Source organism: Mus caroli, unplaced genomic scaffold (genome assembly GCF_978045245.1).
Source record: "Mus caroli unplaced genomic scaffold, Mus_caroli_1 scaffold_8, whole genome shotgun sequence".
Taxonomy (NCBI): domain Eukaryota; kingdom Metazoa; phylum Chordata; class Mammalia; order Rodentia; family Muridae; genus Mus; species Mus caroli.
In genome coordinates, this window is record NW_028227263.1 from 92,333,283 (window position 1) to 92,354,986 (window position 21,704).

Below are 21,704 nucleotides of genomic sequence, written 5' to 3' on the forward strand. Positions count from 1 at the left end.
GTTATACTCTTTAGGCATTTTAGCTTATTATTTTATTTCATGTTTTTGAGGAAAATAAAAAAAAGCAGAACAATAGAATGATGCAAATTCAACGTAGAGTCAACCTTTAAAGGGTCCTAAGCACATGAGCCCAGGGTCACTGTGATTTGAATTTACCATTAGCTCAAAGACTGGCTTTAAAAGTGATCAGTTTCAACCCTGTGTGCCTCAGCTTCCTTACCTATAATAGAGGGCCACATCAGGAACCACCTCAGATCAACTGTGAGGATTAATCTGGTTGAGCATAATCACTACATAAATTATATTATTATATTTTATTTCTGCACAAAAGGAGAGAATGAACACTGCAGACAAAAAGGACAATAAGAAACAAAGGTTAAAAAGGATTTCGCCTACTATTTAACTCAGCAAATTCCTGCAGAAAGTTTATTTTCCCCACCATGAAAAGCAGTTGTGACTATGACTATGACACAATGAGATCGTGCTCGGTAGGGTAAAATCACAAGTGCCTGATACGAACTTTCAGATGTCTCCTGTCAAGAAGACACAAGCACATGGTTCCGCTGCACGTGCGGGACTTGGGTATTGCTGCCTCCATACTGCCGATTGTGCTGATGCAGCTAGTCATACCTGAGTTAGAGCTCACCCTTTTCCATGCATCTCAGTGATTTACCTCACCCTTGCCCTTACTTTCTAGCGTGCCCCTTGAATCCATGTAAATCAGTTCACAGCATTTAACTTACCTAATCTTTTTTCCTCTTTGGAGAACAGCATTTTGAATCACCGAAAATGCTTCATGCAACTGGATTGATAAATGCCTCTTGGTGTGAGATAACCTACTCACTAAATACATTCATACACAATAAACTGTGACTTTTGCCACAGACTACCAAAGTCCCCTGATTTGAAAGACAATTCCCCCTTTATTTAATGCCAATGAACTCAAAGAGTTCCAAACTCTATGGTCTCCAACACTGAAGCTGTGATTTCTAGATTTTCATATTCACAGGAGGGTTCTCATTGAGATGGAAATCCACTGCCATCTCCTCAGAGAACTGGTCTGATATGCTCAGTACAGGAGCTTGGATCTGTCCCTTTCAGATTCACCCCAGGAGATGCTCATTCTCACACAGAAAGAGTGTATTTTGAGAAACATTCATCAGAGCACACATACATTTTCTGAAAAGGAAAGATGAAATTGCCTGGAAATTTCTGGATTTCTTTATTAGAAAAGCTTCATTTTGTCCTGTCTTCAAACTAACATATTTCTTTAACTTATTTTAAAAATGTTTTAATGTCACACAGCCTCCCATCTCATGAGAACATGTTGTCTCAGCACTCTCATTAGGGGTATACTTTTAAAGTAGATAGGTGTTTTGCTTGTGGAGAAGGTACTAGGTTCCCTGAGACTGGAGTTACAAAGGGCTGTGAGGTGCCATATGGGTGTTGGGATTTAAGCCTACGTCCTCTGGAAGATCATCGAGTGTTCTTAAGTATTGAGTGATCTCTCCAGCTCCCATTAGTAGGTTATTAGAATACTTTTATTTATTTATGTGTGCCTTTTGTGGAGATTTGATTCTATAAGTAGCATGGAGACTTCATTGGTAGAGTATCAGAACAACAGACTGAGGTCCAAATACTAACCATCTGGAAGAAGGTGGGCTAATTATTTAAATTCACTCAAAGTCTAGATTATCCTATGTATACAGCATGCATAATGTGAATATTGCTAAACCCTGAGGGTTAAGTCACAGAAAGTAAGTACTTGGAACACCTCCAGAGGTTTGCTTGATCCTCAGTCATGCTGGTTGGACCCATAGCCCACAATTCTCAATTCTATAAAGTAAATAGCTAAAATAAAGATCTGTGCAGAACATTAAAAAGCAAGAATTCAATACATTTCTATAACGTTCCAAACTAGAGTGTCAGGAAAAGAGCAATTTCCCCTACTTTTCTTGTGAACTTACTTGTCAAATGAGCTCACATTTCTCTCTTTGGAAGAAAGAAAAAGAGCTAGACTCTCAATAATAACCGGCTCTTTCAACCATATCTGCCTTTTGCCAACATGTCACTTCAATTTTTCACACATCTTCTTGTTTCTTTTGTAATTCAGAGATTTTTTCCCATTTCCTACTCAATGCCAAAGGCTTAGTTACTGCAAAGATCAGCAATGAATGATCTTCAGCATACAAAAAGAGCAACTTGTGTATGTCTACTGCAGAAAGACCACTGTTTGTAAACTTTCCTTTTGATTCAAACTTCTCTTTCCCATGCATATAGCATTATAATAGCTCTTCTGTGCAAGACTTCTCAGACCATTTGATAAGACTCAGACAGGGCCTTGCCTCTAGAAAACTACTTAGTAGAAACAGTCCAGGGTTCTCACTGTGCCTAGACTTGTCTATATGGTTTTCCTCAGAGATGATGTATTCCTGTGGGTCTGCCATTATCAGGTGAGCTTTAACAATGACCTCTCCTCAAAGCTATTGATGTGACATTATAAGAATATACTTTTAATAAAACTTTTTTTTATTTTAACTACTTTGACAACAGAATTTGGAGGTTTTAGACCTAAACTGGATCATATAATACTGCTTTCTTTTTCTTTGAGGATAATAATAGATATTTAAATTAGTATTTCCAAATGGGCCTGGTTAAGATGATAAAGATCCGATCCCTGTACTATACTCCAAATAGTTTTCTTCACAGATAAGGAAGAAATGTCCTCATAGTCCATGGTAGGCTTGAACTTCAAAACTTCTTTCCCACTAAGATTGGCTTTCTTGTCTACACTTGAAGGCTGTAATTAAAGATCACTTTCTTTTTTTTTTTTTAATTCCTTAAGTAGCTTTTATTAAGACATTAGTCACAGCAACAGAAAAATAAAACAAACAAAACCATTGGGAAAATACTTGTTAGTCTGAGGTCAACACTCCTGAATCCCCAGTGGCTTTCCCTGCTATCTTTTTGTGTACTACCCTCACGTAAGCAGAGACATTCCAAGGTATAGGATGTTAGCCAGAATAAGAAACAGAGTTGAGAAGTCACAGCTAGGATCTGATATACCCAACAAGAGAGGGCTTTGGATTCCAGGATTCTTCACTAAGGTCTAATGTAGTTCATTTTGTCTTGAAAGAAAGGAAGAAGATTTCTTCTGGCTTGGCTTCTTTTTTTTAATTTTTAATATTTTTTATTACATATTTTCCTCAATTACATTTCCAATGCTATCCCAAAAGTCCCCCATAGCGCCCCCCACTTCCCTACCCACCCATTCCCATTCTTTTGGCCCTGGCATTCCTCTATATTGGGGCATATAAAGTTTGCAAGTCCAATGGGCCTCTCTTTCCATTGATGGCCGACTAGGCCAAAAGATCACTTTCTAAAATGCAAGAACACTTTGGTAGACAAGCCTTGCCAAAACCTTCTAATCATGTAATAATGGCGGTTGTGTGTTGAGCTGTACTTCTCTCAGCTGGACACTATGATTTGCATATATTATCATAACGAATCCTCTTGACAACTTTATGAGAGGGGCATTGCTATTACCTTTCCATGGATCAGAGGAAGGTGGAGAAGACATGTTAATTGCCTTTCTAAATCCCCATGATTCGAAGCTCTGATTTTGTAATTTTTGAATTTAATTCCAAGCAATAGGGCAAACATTATGGTTCCTTTTACCATCAACTCCACCATTAATGAGTGAGTGATTCTCCACCCTAGGAGGATGCCTTAAGTAAGATTATGAGAATTAGGAATTCTCACCCTCATCTTGGCTGGAGAATGGTACAGTCCCCATAGGAGGCATGAAGAAAATTTTCATTAATCCTTACTGACATCTTACTTAGTTGGACTAGAGAGGCCTGGTGTGGCAGTGTATCAAGTCCTTACATGATTTTTTAAGCAAGAGAGGTAGAACTGGAAAGAAGGTCAAGGTGGGAGACTGAGTATCCATAATCTTTAGTTATTTGATTATCAACACTGATGAGGATCTTGAGTCCAATATTTTCATTTTAGGAGCTCTCTCATGTGCAGTCTGCCTAACAGATATGTTTATTTCACATTCCTATCAAAGCCCTCCACCATTTCTTCCCCCTGAGCACAATATTAACATAAATTAGACTATAATTCTGTCATTTGGGCTGTACTGGGTCAAGATATTAGAAGTCAATTTGATAAATATATTTATTTTCAGTTTTAATAACTTGCAAAATGGCATGCTACTCACCTGAGATGTGCTAACCTGCACACCAGATTTGCTACCTAAACAAACCTACCTTAGCATTTCCCGAGGGACATGGTATAGCTACATGCTATACACTGAAATACACTTAAACATGTTTTAATTAATCAGTCTTAATATCATTGCCATAGACAACCCCTGAGGAATAGTTACTCACATTTCTAAGCTGCACATATGTATAAAGTAGTTTCAATAATTAGATTTTGATGTCATAAAAATATCGCTTCAAAAATATTGCTTTACATTAGAGCACATGGGCCAACAATCACCACTTTAAGTGTATGTTCTCAGGGTTAATTGTGCGCAGCTGTGAAAATCATTAACAACTCTCCTTAAAGACCTAAAGATGACCTTGGGTAGTTTGGGGCCAGCTCTCATTTCTAGAATTAACTAAGCACAGAGTGAGGAATGGGCTCTTCTTGCTGTAATTCCCTTTGCCTATAGCCTCTGTGATCCAAGATTTCATGTGGTTGGAGGCATCCCTTGAATACTACTTTATATTTCACTGTAAGTAGGATCCTCCTAATGCATTGAAGGGGCAAGTTGTTCTCATGTTTCCTGATAAGAAAAGAGACTGTTGTTGAGCAGACTGACATGATCGAGGAAATCCCTTTGGAAATTCTGGGGTTTGTTTTATTTTTCTCTCCTCAGCCTTAGAGAAATCTCACTCTAAGCCTCAATTTTCCTTCTTGTAAAGTGTAGAGCTTTGAACTAAACAGAGCCTTTATTTGCAGCTCGTCTCCCAACAGTAGACTCCTTAAAGTACACTTGAAGGGATTAAAGCACTCAGAAGCAACAGGAAACAAGTCAGACACAATGGCAGTGCAGACCCCACCCCTGGTCTAATGACATCTCCCAGTGTTTGGGGCTCATTTGCAGAAGATGTTGACTATTTGGTTGACCTTCAGTTTGTGTCTGAGAAGCGTTGTTTTCTGTCGATAATAATCTGTCATTTTTACTTATGGAATAAAACTCATATGAGCTTTCGTGCATCTTTCCTCTCCGTCACAGGTTTCACATGATCTCTACATTTTACTTCCTCTTGCTCATGCATGACTTCTTATTCAGTAGTGTACAAACATGGCACATGTCATTGGAAACAAACACAATGAGATTTATAGGCTGAAAAAAGGACAAATTTTTCATCTCCATTTTTAAGCATAGCTACTCATACCTCAGGAACCACATATGCAGACTAAGAAGTGCACTGTGGCTCTAAAGCTGCCTTGAACACTGGTCATAGTAGCAACCCTACAGACATGGAATAACCCAGCTTCTTTTCCATTACTGCTTTTAAAAGTCTTTTCGATAATATAAACTATTTCTTCACCTGACATTTGTTGGCTGAATGACTCAGGTGCTGAGTGACTGACAGCACTCTCATTTTGTGTAAATAAAATCATGGCAGAAAAATTAAAATAATGAATGTAAGTTCATATATTTTCTGGTTATATGAACTTACAAGGGAAAGATTTTTAAATACTACCTGTTATTTGGATAATTTAAATAATTGAGCCTTGTCTATTAAAATGACATTTAGGAAATCTTATAACAGTTATTCAGAAACAGTTACACATCTGACATCACAAATCATACATGAAGAAATGTCACTTAACACCTCAGAAATCCCAGGTATCTTTTGATTCCATGTTGGAAGGTCAAGTTTCAATTGCATGTATTTGCTTTGATACAATCACACAGTCAATACATAAACATTTGAACTGTTGCTGCCACTGGTCATAAATAAAATGTGATCTACAAAGATTCTAAAAAAAAAAAAAAAAGACACTTTAAAGAGTGCTATTGGAAACAGGTATATAAGGATGCAGCCTCAGGAGCCAATACATTCTTTTTCACAGACTTGTTATGGACACTTCTCTAATCCATTTATATGATGATACAAGTCTTCCTGTGTGACGCAGTTGTGTGGGAAACTGTTAGTGCCTCTCACCATTTCATCATAGTTAAAGTGAGACACCTTCCTACATCAAATGCATTTCTTTAAAAGTGTTTTTGTGTGTTCTTGAGTTTGTAGCTTTCCTGTCCTCTCTTCCTTTCACCTGTACAACAGCTTCATCTTGAGTTTGGAATAAGGCACAGAAGAAATGAGAGCCTTGGACATCCACAGTGTGAAGCATCCTCTGGAAATAGAGACCTATGGAAGCATCTGGTACAGCTGCTGATCAAGGGTTCAGAGGAGACATCACAGGTGATTCCTACTGGGAGGACAGTAACCAACCATCTGCTCAAAGTTGTTGCTGATACAAAGCCAGCAGAAGTAGATAGGCTCTCACTCCTTCCTTCCCTGCTATCGGCTCCTCCATCTCAAGCCATTTGAAAGTTCACAATCCAAAGGCACCAGGAGCATGGACACAGCATCAAAGAACTACTGAACTAGGTTCAGCAGCTAAAGCACGAGCCTCCTCCAGCACCCCATGGTTCCTTGACAGGAGGAACTTCTAAAGAAATGTTCCTCCACCATCCATTCTCTCAGTCCCTATGCGTCCTCTTTCTGAACTCTACATATTGCCTTAGAATACCAATTTAATCCTTCTGCAGAATGAAACTATTTGAAAAGTACAACCATTCTATTCTAAAGCTATTCAACCTTCTCATGCATTAGTGTTCTTTGACCACATGCATTTGTGTACGAGTTAAATGGGTCTTTGTATTAGCTACATTTTCAAATCATTAGCTTGAATATACTTTTGAACTTCTATGTGCTTTCTAAACAACAGAGACAATATGCCAAGAAATTAATGTCTTTTTTTTTTAACTCCATGGGGTTCACTAGGAAAATAGAAAAAAAGGTGCTTTTTGGTTGTTAAAGGTATACATTCAAGTTTCTTTCAGAACAAATGAAGTCAGTTTAAGTCAGGATTATTGCTGCTGTTCATGCCTGCAGAATCATGGGATGTCCATTTGGTATTTATGTGTTGACTAGTTGTACAAAAAAGGAGGGAGCAAGCAGAAGAGGCAGATGTCAATCCTTCCTATTTAAAAGGCAGAACTTTCTGAGAATTGCCACCCCTGTAGCTAGAACACTAATAAAAGCACTGTCTTCCTCCAACTACAGCATCTGTTTCAAAGCAGTTATTCTTTTACTTCAGGAGAGAGGTGAATACCAGGCTTCTTGCAGAAGAATTAGCAGTTCTAAAGGAGCTGTACACAGAGAAGCACATGGCTAAGTGCCTGTACTTGCCCACCAAGAGGTTCAGCTTCACATTCCCCACACTTTAGGAAGAACTTTCAAGTCAACAAGTGGCAGCTGTCATACTATGTGTATTTAGTCACCACAGTGTAAGCATGTGAAATGCAATTGCCTCACAGAAAGAAGCACTAAGATCAGCTAACAGGAATCCCAGTCACAGGTGGTATGACTGAGGCACACCATGTTGCTCCACAGTACATCAGGCCCATCCTGACTAATGCAACTGTCTTGACAGAGCTTTCCTGTTTAGGTTTTAATCTTTGCGAGTGTCTGACGACAAAGAGAACCGCTGACGACTGGAAGGGGAATGGCCTTCTGCGAGATTTCTATGAAGTCCATTCTCTTCTAGCAAGTGACATCTTGAAAGCATAGCATTTATTTTCAATATATTCACTATCAGAAGGTAATCTGGAATCTAGTACAATATATTGGTCCCAAACAGCCATGTAAATGGATTGCAAATTATAGAAATTCATTTTTCCAAGTCCATCTTGTAGTTTTTTGTAAAACGAAACTATCAATGCTGTAGAATGTCCATATCTAATTTCAACTCAGAATAACTTAATATTTTATAATAAATATGTTAATTTTCAGTATTGAAAGTATCTATAGAAATCAACACTTTCATAGATAGGGAAGTTCATTGCTCTTGCATCATAGAACTAACAAGCTTTTGGGTGGAGACTCTAGAGCTTGCTTATTCAAATGACAACTGTTTTAAAAAGCAAATGGACTACGGGAGCTGAAGAGCTTCTTACATCTTTTATGCCACTGTAGGTTGGCTTCCCCTTGTTCCAACATTTACTGTCTAATTAGCATGTTGCGGGGCATCTACTTAAGTATACACTTTAGAGATGTCCTTTCTTCAAAGGAAAGCATAAGTAATTATTAAAGCAGAAGATAAGAGCAAATGCCAAGGGCCCAAAGACAAACTTTATTAAGCTGTGGGTACTTAGCACAATATTCAACAGCCTATTGCTTAGGAAAGTCCCATTAATGCTGGGAAGTAATGTGGACTTCTTTTGCAATCATAAGAATATAAACTGAAATGACAAGCAAGCTTTTAGAAGAACTAAAATTCAAGTTTAATTTCAGTCTAGTAAAGTCACTTGGATTTTGTGTTCAAGGAAAGCCCAAATTCATCAATATTTGGAGCTAAATATTGAACAGTTTCTATATGAAAAGTTAGGTTAGGCAGGCCTGGAAGAAACATGTACTAGAAAGAGATACAGGAAATTCATCATCTTAGTTTTAAGAACTAGCAAGCCTGCTTCATTTTTTTTTCCTCTCTGAATCTCGTACACTTGTATGTAGCTCTACTTTATTTTTCGTGAGTTATACAATCAGATACTGTCTCCATTCATGCGGATTTGAAAGAACCCCGACCCTGTGGGTTATTTCATCTCATGGAGGCCAAAGGAAAGGGGTTGCTGCCAGTCGGGTGCTCAAGGCATGCAGAAGAAATTCAGTCCCAGGCACTGAAACAGGCCACCCTTGTGCTGTGCTTGTGGGAGAAGAAAGCAAACCCATCACCAACTCTGAGACTGGATCCCCAGCAGTAGTCACAAAGCACTTCTCAGTCAGCATGTTTGAAATCTCCACTAAAAATAGGTCCTCTGTACTGGGACTGAAATTCTCATCTGTGGCCAGTGATGGAGCACAGTGCCCGATTGTTTCCAACTAGGTTCTTTTCTCCTTCAGTACTGTCTTGTAACTTTAAATCTGAAGCCTGCTCAAAACACAGCCAAAGTAAGTCACCTGCCACCAAGCCCACTCAAGACCTCAGTCAGGCCACTGTCACCGGAGGAGTTTGGGGACTACTGTACAAGTCTTAGCTTTCTCTGGCTCCCTGAACGTTAGAATAATGCTTCAGAATTCCCTAGGAGGGAACATTACTTGAAGGGGTCTAATGTAAACAGGCACTCTGGGGGAAATTTCCTTCTCTCCCTACTTCCTCTATGTTGTCCTACTTCTGCTTGTTCTCTGTTCCTGATTACCAGGCTCCACGGGAGTTGGGGATGGGAAGGTTCCTTGTTCTTTGAAGGAAGCTCTCGGTCCCTGAAAGGAGGCAATCCTGGTACTTTTTTTTTTTCCATGATACTAAGGGAACTATAGAAGGTCTCTGCTCTATCCAAGGATTCTGAATCTTAATCACTCAGCTAGCATCTTGCTTAAGTGGGAGGTGCCTCTCCCCGGAGGAGCGCAGCCTGCTGGCTTGGGGCCTCATGCTCCTGGACTCACCTGGTGCTGAGGACGAGTGCAGGCAGCAGGGGCAGCAGGTAGTGTGCAGCGTTGAATTTCATGTCGCCACCAGCTCCGGTACTCTTTCGCTGGACTCTGCTCTTTTGCTTCTCCGGTCAGTTGCTGTTCAGTGTCCTGCTCTCTTTCCCCGAAGCCCGGAGCCCTCTCCTGAGACCCACAAAGACACGGATAGAGGCTTTGTAAAGACAAGGACCAGAGTGCGAGTATCTTCAGGAGTGATGTCACCCCGGAGCCCTGCCGGGATGGTCCAGCGCTGTGTTCAAGGCGCACAGGGCGGGTGTAGCCGCTGGAGGAGGAAAGGACCCGCGTCCAGGTCGCTGCCCTAGTAGGCAGCTGTACTTGGTCACTCCCGTGCGCACTGGAGCGGATCTCCTCTTCCCCGCTCCTACTGAAGACAGGAGGGGAGGGCGGTGGCAAGGACCAACCTCTTTCTCCAGTAATTGAGCTGGCGTGCTCCGCAGGGTGAGAGACAATTCGCTGGGAAGGACTCCAGACTCTTTAGGGTCCAGAGCGGGCGTCTCTCACCAGCTTGCTTTTGCAGAGATGTTGCTTGGAGAGTAAGCTTAAAATACTGCTCTGATTAGAGGCATAATGGCTTGCCTGCTGCAGATAGAGTGGAGCAGCAGCCCATGCAGACCAGAAGCCGGTTACCCAGATGAGTTAGTGGTCTCTAGCGTAGAAAGGGACCAGAAGTCCGCGGCTCTGGGTTCTGGTGCGTCAGGATATTCCTCTCTTTTTGCCTTTGCGTCTGTCAGCTACTCAAGTGTGTGCAGCTGGAAGACAGAGTTCATACACCTTCAAGGGTCGTTTTCCTGAGGAAAAAAAAAATCTTGAGCAAGAGCGCAGAGACATTGGTCATTAATTAAATGGTAGGGGTATTCTCTGTAGTTTCTAAATGTTGTATAGCAAGTAACCAATGTTTAACAAGCCCTCTTGTAGGAATTCTAATCAGAAAAGGGAAATACTACAACTTTAACGAAATCTACCATTTTGCAAAATCTTCTCAAGAAGAGAGGCTGACCACCTACACAGATCAGAGATTTGAAACTCTGGGATCTTTACATCATGCTGTGTGTGTGTGTGTGTGTGTGTGTGTGTGTATGTGTGTGTGTGTGTGTGTGTGTGTGTGTGTGTGTGTTAGAAGAAAGTGTGCATGACAGTTCTCTCAAGAATCACCGTACTAAACATTACAGTTTTCCTACTACATATGTGATGAAATCAAGGATCATCAGTATCCGGACTGGACTTTTCTTTCCTAAACAAAGAACTAGTTACCCCAGACCTAAGGCAACCTTCCTGCTGCAATGAACTTCACACTTGAAGTGGGTCTACACTAAAGAATCAAGCACATGGGAGACCTAGAGGATGAAGGTCAGCAGGTGCCATCCCAACTGTTTAGTTGATAGCCCCTGTTCTGCCCAGGCAATTCATATAAGTAACATTTTAAATAAGAATCAGAGATAACCTCAGAATTGAAGACATATTTGTAGATATATAAAATGATGTATTTGTTACCAGACACTAAAAAGGGGGGGGGGGATGCAGTGCATTGACCTTCTAATTACTGTTTTGTTCCAGTTTGTTCCAGTTTTCTTCTTGATGAAGTTTAATGTAAGGACACGCCTACTGAAGAACTTTACTGTAAGAATCTCAAGCAATTAGAATAGGAGTATTAATGTTTTCAAGAATATCAATCCTTTTTGCAGTAGTAAAATCCACAACAGACACAACCCAGCTCCTTTCTCCACTGTTTGTCTTTTGGAAGGGAAAACAAACAAAACAAAACAAGAAACAAAACAACAGCACTATGAAAACCTAGACCCTGGAATTCAAGAAGGAGATCTCCATGGAGTCTTGTTTTGTTCTGCTATGTAGCCCAGTCAAACCTCAAATGTGCAGCAATCCTCTTGTCTCAGCTGCTTGGGTGCTGCTCTGCTTATTTTTAAAGATGATAAAGTAAGTTACATACTAATAAGGGCATGCCACTTTGTAATAATAACAAAAAATGTGTATAGCAGGAAATAACACTCATTTGAAGAATGCATTTTTACTCATATAAAAAGTTAGGATTAGGTATTTTAATGTCGTCACCACATGAACCCAGTTTGGTCATCTCTACTACTTTCCATTTCTGTAGTTGTCTTACTCAGAGTGGTCAAGCATCTGACATGAGTCACTTGGTAATTTTTACATATGAACAGCTGTTGAAATTCTTTTGACATCATCCCACAATTTACATTTTCTTGAGGGAAAATACATTGGGATTCTACAGTGTAAGTCTCCCACATAGGTTTTATTTCTTAATGGAAAGACTTCAGATGATCCACTAAGGAAGTAAAGAGTTACTGAGGCCTGCACTTGGTCCTCGGGGTCTGCTGTACTCTGCATAGGAAACCTATAAAGGCCCTCTGAAGGGTGTTAGGGCATCAAGGAGCACTGGGCTAAGGGAGGTCATGTGTGGAATTGGGGTTAAACTTGCAAGATTAGAAGTTTAAGAGTCTAAATTCAAATACAGATATTTCTTAGCAGATGCCGTGTTTCTTGGGAAATCCTAGGAGTGTGAGCCTCCTAGTTCTATGATGTGATGTTCACTATTCAGAAGGAAAATTCAACTCTAAAGTTGATTCTCTGTTTCAGAAAGCCAGTGTGATTTCTGAAGATGCAGTGGGGAGAGAAGCTTCATGGGACCAATCTCCATTAGGAAATGTGTTCATAACACCTATCTATGCCCAGTGAAGAACATCAAGAAATTGCATTTGGCTAAAATGACTTTTCTACAAAGTACTGAAACCTGGAGCCAATGAGGATACTGTTTTCAAAAGATATAATTCTGATAGGAGAAATGTTACCAGTCTAAAGTGTATAATTCAGAGTTTTAAACATTTTAACTACAGAATAGAAATCAGAAACCATTATAAAAGTCTAGAATATTTTTTCACCAGCCACAAAAGCAACCACAAATACCCATTAGAATTCACTCCCCACCACTCTCCTCTGCTCTCTTCCCATCTTTGTTAAGTCTCATTCTTATATTGTTTCTATGGCTTCACAGATCCCTTAACAGCTCCGATCGTCTAGCACAGTTAAGTCTTATGTGATTTGTCTTGTTCACACTTATGTTTCAGGCTTCATTCATCCATGACATGGCCTGCACCAATACTTCATTACTTTCTGTTGCTAAATAATGCTCTGTTGAATGGACATAACACATTTGGTTTGTTAATTCAAAAGTTGACAGTTAGCCTTTTAATCTATTATAAATCATTCTGCCAAAACAAGCATACAAGATTTTATTTGTAAACATAGATTTTGTATTATATTGGATAGATAGTGGGTAATCTGGCTATCTTATATTTAATATATTGAGATATATTGTCAAACCTCTTTCCAAAATACTAAAAATAGTTCATCATAATGCCAATTTATCTAACCCCTTTTTTGTTATTATAATAGTGTGCCATACTAGCTTATGGTAATATAATTGCCTAGAGAAATCATCATGTTGCATAGTAAACATCTTTCTATAGGTTCAATGGTCATGTGTACACATTTTTTTGAGATGTACTTATTTGTAATTTTGGCCCATTGGTTTACTTGAATATCATTTTGAGTTTTAAGAGTTCTTTGAATTCAATCTCTCTGTTGACAAATGATTCGCCAATATTCCCAATGAATAGTTGATTTTATATCTTCTAGAAAGTTTCATTTGGAACACAGAGGGAAGTTCATTATGTGGCATTTTCCGATTTTATTTTCTTTGTCATATAGCCAAGCATGACCTTGAATTCCTGACCTGCCTCTACCTCTCAAGTTCTGTGTCTATAGATGTTTGAATTCCTGCTTCACTAGGCTTTTTACTTTCGATTAAGTCAAGCTACCTATTATTGCTGCCTCTGTTACTTATGTCAGTTTTTTCTTTACAAAATGTGATAATAGTTATATATGTGCTTCTTCTGAATATTATGGTGTTTTAATCTCTGAAGAGCAGGCTTATCTAGATGTGGTGCCATGGGCTTTTAATTACAGCTCAGGAGGCTGAGGGAGAGGGATAATTCATTTGAGAGCGAGGTGGAAAATTTAGCTGGACTTGTCTCTGAACAAGGTACAAATGGCTAGGCTTGCACCTTGGTTATAAAGTACTGACCTGACATATGTAAGGCTTTGTGTTTCAGTCCTACCCCATACCTTACCTCTAATCCATTTAGAATACATTTTTACAGCTTCATAGAAGTAGTCAAGTACATTTCATGGTACAAGGTTATCAGTGGTCCACCTGCCATTTGTTGTAAAGGTTATTTAGTTTTCAGTCTCACTACTGTGTTGTTTCTAGTTTCTCACACGAATAACTTTATTTTCTCTTAGTTTTGTATAGAATGCTATGTCTTCATTTTGTAAACTTTAATGGACTCTTGCATTTCAGTTTTAAGCTCATTGTTTAAAATCCTATCATCCTGTTCCTGAGTTGGACATGCTGTCTTTATGGGTTTTATTCTGTACAGTATGGCTAAGGATCTGAACCACATCTTCAGCACGAAGTACTTCATTGACCTTGTAAACATATTTCCTGGCATAACTTGAGATATTTTAATCACATGGAAACCTTTTATGTTTCCTATGTCTCCCACATTTTCAACCAGAGAGTCAAGCCTTCCTTCTGCCTCTGTTTCTTGTGCAAGCAATCACGTCGTTATGCAGGTTTTATACATATTTATTTATTTATGCTGCTCACTCTGGTCAGTAAAGCTCTGTCCCTTGGTCTTTCCTTCATTTCTTGATTGACAAATAAGCCTTTGGTCTTCAAGGGAATTCATTCAAGTGTGTCACTCTGACCAAAGCTCATTCAGCTAAAGATAACTGAGTATACACAAAGGCTCTTGGAGATCACTTTCAAATATATAGTCTATGTACCTAACCATTCTCTTAATTTTTGGTTCCATGTTCTTTCATCTTAAAGAACATTTCCCCAATCCATCTGTAGAATTCCTCACATTAATTTGTTTGCAAAATATTCTTTCTTTCCTGTGTGTCTCTTTGTCTCTCTATCCTTCCCTCCTTCTCTCCATAGTGGACGAGCAACAAGAATCATGTCTCATCAAGGTGTAATTTCACTCTAGAGTCTGTCCCTTACCCACTGACTGAAGAGATGTCCTTCCTAAGAGGCTTTGTGGAATTTTACCTTGATGTTGCATTTACACCACACTTTCCTGTCCATCATCAAACTATAACATGTTAAATTAAACAGAAAAATTCTTAATTGTTCTAAGAGTTAAGAAAAGTAACAATATTATATAAAACTGTAACTTATAAAAAATCAATTTTAATTTTGTACAGATGGATGTATAAGTTTGAGAGTGGAGAGCTAAACAAAAATAATTATTTACATGTATTCCTGTAAACGTGCTTTCTAGTTTTTACCTCATTGTTTTATCACTTCTAATTAAAGCTATTGACAAGAAACTTTATCTAATGAGACCAATTATCCATTTGGAAGAAAAATGCCAAAATTGTCCTGAAAAAATTAAGAGAAAAAGGGCCAAAAGAGAGTTCCTGTTATTTGTATACAAAACCATAACATTGCTAATAAAAACAAAATAAATATTGTTAAGAGTGTCCTCTCCCCCCTGGTCTTGTAAAGATTCTAGACCCCAGTATAGGGAAATGCCAGGGCCAGGAGGTGAGAGTGGGTGGGTTGGGGAGCAGGGGGAGGAGGGAGGGTATAGGGGATTTTCAGAGAGGAACTAGGAAAGGGGATAACATTTGAAATGTAAATGAAGAAAACATCTAATAGAAAAAATCAAAATAAAAAATAAAAATGTAAAAAGAGTGCCTAGCCCAGCATGTTCAAATTTGTTCCTGAATGGCTTTATGCTATTAAATTGCATCCTCCTCAGTCTTTCTAGCTCATGTGACTAATTCAGAAACTCTGAATTAGTGGCATTTCTGTGCAAGGAGATCTCTTTTGACCCAGGCATTTTTCCCTGGGTCCTTGCTTTGCTAGTAGTACTGAGGGTAAATTATTATGTGATGGAGTTCATGCACAGGTTACCCCAATTAATATTGTTAACTAATTAGTTTGGGGATGAAGGCTAGAGTTAAGATCTTAATATGTAGACCTGGTTAACCCTTAATTCCTGAGAATCCTCTTGCCTCAGCCTACCAAGTGTTAAAATTATAACCATGGGATACACACCTACTTGTAGATCTTAACATTATATTCACAAGATTGGAAACCCTTTGTTCAAATGCAAGGCTTGCACTGTAAATTTAAACTGCTTTAGGCCAACAGTCACACAGAGAATCCTTCAGGACTCATCACTCCCAATGAGGTCTTTATAGGGCAAATCTTTTGATGAGTATAGAAATGCCTTTCTATGTGAATGTCCTTATGAAACAAGGTTTTTGAGTCTTTCTGTAGTTATTTTCAAATACTGCCATATTTTTAACATATTGATTAAGAAATCCATTCATTTTTAAATAAATTATGCTACATTTATGAGTCAGTAATATCTCATTCCCTGGGAATAAGTACATGCTTTATTTTTCAAGAATATATTTTCTGTCCTAGTGGTTATTTTAGAATAGAAACTTAAGCTTACTTTACTTACAATTCTGTGATTTAAAAAAAAAAAAGTGTCCTTTGAAGACAGCACTGCCTTGCTAACTGTGACACTGGCCATTTAATTTGTCAAAGACAGCCTCTCATCACACTCAGTTTTAATTTGGATGAAAACTAATGATGAGACTTATCCTTCTAGGCATACAGGAATAATTAATACCAAATTTTCTTATAAAAATAAAAAAATTGAGAAAAAAATGTGACAATTTATAATCCAGAAAACTAGGATAGAGATCACAGAAGAGCCGTGTTCCACCTGTGTCTACTGAAGCCTTACAACTGCTGTGGCATAGAGAGGAAAAGGAACCTAGGAGAATCTCACCAAGAAGCTGAAAGCCAGATCATGATCTGTGGGATGCACACAGTAGGGAGAAAGATGACTACAAAAAATAAAACTGCAGGAAATACCTAAAAGCCTGCCTGAAATTCATTGTAGGTTTCTGGCTAAAGGCCATGCAATGTGAACAGCCAGCTGGGCTTTGCAGGGTTAGCTCTGCTAACCTGCAGCTGCAGTGAGGCTGAGGCAGAATCAAACTAGCAGAATTCTTACAATGCCCAGAGCTTAGCTGAACTATTTTCCAAGTCATGGAGAGACATCCAAGAATATGCATGGATGCTTCAAGTGTTGAGTTAAAACACTAGAAAGACTGTTTTAGAGCACAAACCATTCCATAGTGTAAAAAAAAAATTATTTGGAAGCTAAGGAGATGATTGATAGAAGAGTCATACTAAAAGGTGAAAAAAAAATGTAACCAAAAGACAGTAACAAAAAGAGACTGACTTATAAAGAGAACTCAACATTCACTAGAGATTACTGTCAGGATGCAGAATCTCTGTGGTGTGTCCTGTCAGTATCAAGCATGTGGCAGAACTGTGGGTCTCAGGGAGGGCATGGGGTGTACTCATAAAGAGACAGTAGCAGTGAGTAAAATCCAAAGCACCAGACTTTGAAGGAGCAGTGTAAGAGTACAGAGCAGGTAAAGCTGGTACAACAAACACATACAGGAGCTCTAGAGCAAGAATAGACTATAAATGAAGATAAAAATCTATCTTATTATGAAGAATTAATGATGAAGTATGGGGAAATATGTATAAGAAGTCTTATTAAAATGTAGGTGGAAATGTTTAAACACAGACTGAATTGAGGAAGCATATCAAGTTGTCTAATATGCATTTGGAGTTCAAGAAGATTAAGGAAAATTATTATGACACAGAAAATATATGAAACATTTTAATCAAACTATTCTATATTTTTAAGAAGTAACTTTGTATATTCGAGAAGTTTTACCAAACTTGAGCAGGAATATTGCATGTAAGCTACTGATAGATATGTCATAATCCAACTTCAAAAAAGGATGAACAGTGAAGTGTAACTACAGACCTCTAGAAGAGGAGCTCCTTCGTGACAAGTAGGCTGTTAGTGACAAATTATGTGTGGGGTGACAGAAGTATTTGTAAAATGTTGAAAGGTGGTCCATCCAGAAGTATTGGATGAACACAAATATCTCTCAAATGTGAGGAAACCCTGTTTCCGAAGAATTCAGTACAGTAAGTCTCTCTAAAAACTGGGGTAGCTGAAGGGAATAATAGAATTCAAAAGAAATATTTTATAGATTAGAATTTGGAGGTTTGGAAATTACATATATGTGTACATACATATATTTCATTTTAAAAGAAGAATCTCAAAGCAGTTATGCTTCATTGAAGTATTTGAATATGCACCACACGTATATAACAGCAGTAGGGCAGAAATGGTAGATGAATTATACTGTTGGCTATAAAATATCATCTCAAGGCAGAGTGTTATTATGACACACAAATTATATGAGAAAATTTGAGCAAACTACCAGTATATATTTTTTAAATGTAACTTTGAATATTAAAGAAGTTTTACCAAACCTCAGCAGGGCTATTCTATAGAAACCATTGCTAAATATGTCATGATCCAACTTGACCTATGAATGCATTAAATGGTCACCAGAGTAAATATGAAATCAAAGTGAAATGCAAACATAAAATATTCCAAACTAGAAAAAAAAAACAGAGATAGAAACATCAATGTAAGTTAAACAGTTCTAACAACAACAATATCAACAACAACATCAACAACAACAACAAAACAGAATCAGTGTAAGAACTGAAAATTAAAATGATAGAAATAAAATTGTATCACTAAATAAAGTAGACGAACATTAATACAAACTATCAATTAAAACAAGAAGCAGTCAGACAATTTAGGCTTCCTATAAAACAGAATTTTAAAAAATATAAAGCCAAAAATCTGTGAATGGCAAAATTAGATACCTTTTTATGATGTAGAATTTCCCTGGAAGATTGATACTTTATAATAAAATGTGTACACATACACATATGCATATAGCTAATAAAAAATGACTTAATGATTTTAAAAGATACCTGTGTGTATGTGAAGGTTTAGAGGGAGGAAAGGAATGGGAAGTGATGCCACTATATTATAACCTAAAAGAGAAAAGAAAAAGTATCTATAATTGTGGAAGATTAATGCTTGAGCACTTCTTCCATAAGAGTATGTTAAACAAAGATAGGCTTAAAACATTGGAAATTAGAAGATGAAAACACAAGGCAAGTGTTTTGTAACTTGGGAACAAGAATGACTTCATGGGCTGGCTGGTTTCATGTTAGCTTGAACAAGCTATTGTCGTATGAGATTAGGGATCCTCAGAAGAAAAATTTTCCATAAGACTGATCTCTAAGCTGACAGGCCTGTAAGGCCTTTTCTTTTGTTTTTTTCTTCTGTTCTTTTCTTCTTTCTTTTCTTCCTTTCTCTCTCTCTCTCTCTCTCTCTCTCTCTCTCTCTCTCTCTCTCTCTCTCTCTCTCTCTCTCTCTCTTTCTCTCTTTCTTTCTTTTTTTTTTGAGGGGGAGGGTCATGGTTGATTACATGGGAGAAAAAATAATATATAACAAATTTAAATTCATACATCCTGAGCAAAGCATCAATTTGCAATATAATCAGACTAATTGCTGTAACACACACACACACACACACACACACACACACACCCTTAAATTCACAAGAATCCAAGAACAGTTTTAAGTCTTTAAATCTAATATTTTTCATTTACATTTCAAATGTTATCCCCTTTCCTGGTGTCCCCTCTGAAAAACACCCTCCCCCTATCTCTTCCCACCTCACCCTGCTTACCAACCCACCCATACCTGCTTACTGGACCTGGCATTCCAAAACACTGTGGCATACAGCCTTCACAGGACAAAGGGCCTCTCCTTCCATTGATGTCCGACTAGGCCCTCCTCTGCTGCATATGCAGCTGGAGCCATGAGGCCCACCATGTGTGCTCTTTCGTTAGTGGTTTAGTCCCTGGGAGCTCTGGGGGTACTGACTAGTTCATATTGTTGTTCCTCCTATGGGGCTGCAAACACCTTAAGCTCCTTGGGTCCTTTCTCTAGCTCCTTCATTGGGGACTCTATGCTCAGTCCAATGGATGGCTGTGAGCATCCACCTGTGAATTTATCAGGTACTGGCAGAGCCTCTCAGGAGAGAGCTATATCAGGCTCCTGTCAGCAAGCACTTGTTGGCATCCACAGCAGTGTCCGGGTTTGGTGATTGTAAATGTACACTCCAGTTTTTATCTCCCTCCAAATCCACCCTCTGACTGTTCCACATCCCAGAACCCCATCCCCATCACCCTCTCTCCATGAGAATGTCCTCACCCTCCTATGCCCCACCCCAACAGACCTCCAAACTCCTTGGTACCTCCAGTCTCTTGAGGATCTGGTGCATCTTCTCTGACTGAACCCAGACTTGGCAGTCCTCTGCTGTATATGTGTTGGGGGATTCATATCAGCATGTGTATATGCTGCTTGTTTGGTGGTCCAGTGTCTGAGAGATCTTGGGGGTCCAGATTAATTGAGACTGCTGGTCCTCCTATAGGGTTGCCCTCTTCCTCAGCTTCTTTCAGCTTTTCCCTAATTCAACTACATGAGCCAGCAGCTTCTGTCCATTTGTTGGGTGTAAATATCTGCATCTGACTCAGCTTCTTGTTGAGTCTTTTGGAGGGCAATCATGATAGGCCCTTTTTTGTGAGCACACCCTAGCCTCAGTAATAGTGTCAGGCCTTGGGACCTCCCCTTGATTTGAGTATGTAACTTTTTTTCCCATAATAGCCATGTGGCAATACTTTCAAATAATCTTTCAAACTTTTGGGATATGCTATAGCAGAAACATTCTTTTCACTTTACATCCATATCACTGCCTCCCCATCCTGGATGCCCCCCACCCCATACACACCCAATCCCTCTCTATCCTCTCCCCTTCTCCTCTGAGAGAGTAGAGGCCTCCTCCACCTGGCACATCAACTCCCTGCAGTGGTAGGCACATTCTTTCCTACTTAGGCCAAAGAAGTCATCCCAGTTAAGGGAAAATAATCCACAGTAGTCAGGCAACGGCTTTTGGTATAGCCCTGACTTCAGTTGTTGGGGGACATACATGGAGACAAAGCTGAACATCTGCTACATATGTGCAGGAGAGTAAGTTATGGTTCCAGCTTGTGTATGGCCTTTTACTGGTAGTTTAGTCTCTAAGAGCCTCCAAGAGTCTAGTTTATTTGACTCTATTGGAGTTGCTATCCCCTTTGGGACCCTCAATTCTTCCCCCAACTCTTCCATAAGAGTCCCAGAACTCCATCCAATGTTTAGCTGTAGATCTCTGCTTCTCTTTCAGTCAGCTGCTGAGTGGAATATTGCAGAGGACAGTTATGGTAGGCTCCTGTCTACAAATATAATGGTATCATTAATAGCATCAGGGATTGATGCTAGGCCTTGAGATGGGTCTCAAGATGGGCTGGTTATTAGTTGGCTATTGCTCCAGTGTCTGTTCTATCCCTTACACCTGTATTTCTTGTAGACAAGATAAATTTTAGGTCAACAGCTTTTTGGATGGATTGTTGTCCCCTATTGCTCCACTGGCGTTCTTGCCTGGCCTCTCCAGGTTCTATATTCCTACTGATGTGAGTCTCAGCTAAGGTTACCCCATTGATTCCTAGTAGCGTCTTCAATCCCATGTCTCTGGCACTTCTTTGAGATGCCTCTATCTCCCACTCCTGCCAGCTGCAGATTTCCATTCGTTTTCCTGGTCCTCTGGATCCTCTCTCCTCTCTCTCCACACCTGGTGCCAAGCTCCTCCATTCTCCTCCCCATTCCCTCTTCCACTCAGTTCCCTCCATCCACCTGCTTCCTATGACTGTTTTATTCCTCCTTCTTGGGCCATCCTTCTTGTTTAGCTTCTTTGGGTTTGTGCAGCGGAATGTGGGTAACCTATATTTTATAGCTAATATCCAATGATAAGTCCATACCTACCATCCATGTCCTTTTCAGTCTG

At 39.1% G+C, this 21,704-nt stretch overlaps 1 protein-coding gene across 2 annotated transcripts in view; it reads right to left on the reverse strand.

The window, feature by feature from the left end:
* The window catches only part of Luzp2 (leucine zipper protein 2), a 393,196-nt gene extending 382,998 nt beyond the window's left edge, over positions 1-10,198 (reverse strand). The window contains exon 1 of one of the 2 annotated variants that reach the window (XM_029479976.1): positions 9,693-10,198. Coding sequence is in view for 1 of the 2 variants with exons in the window: in XM_021168299.3 (XP_021023958.1) it covers positions 9,693-9,754 (62 nt within the window). In the remaining variant the exon portion in view is untranslated. The remainder of the gene's footprint in view (positions 1-9,692) is intronic. The other variant, XM_021168299.3, reaches the window with a different exon arrangement.
* Positions 10,199-21,704: the final 11,506 nt, after the last annotated feature.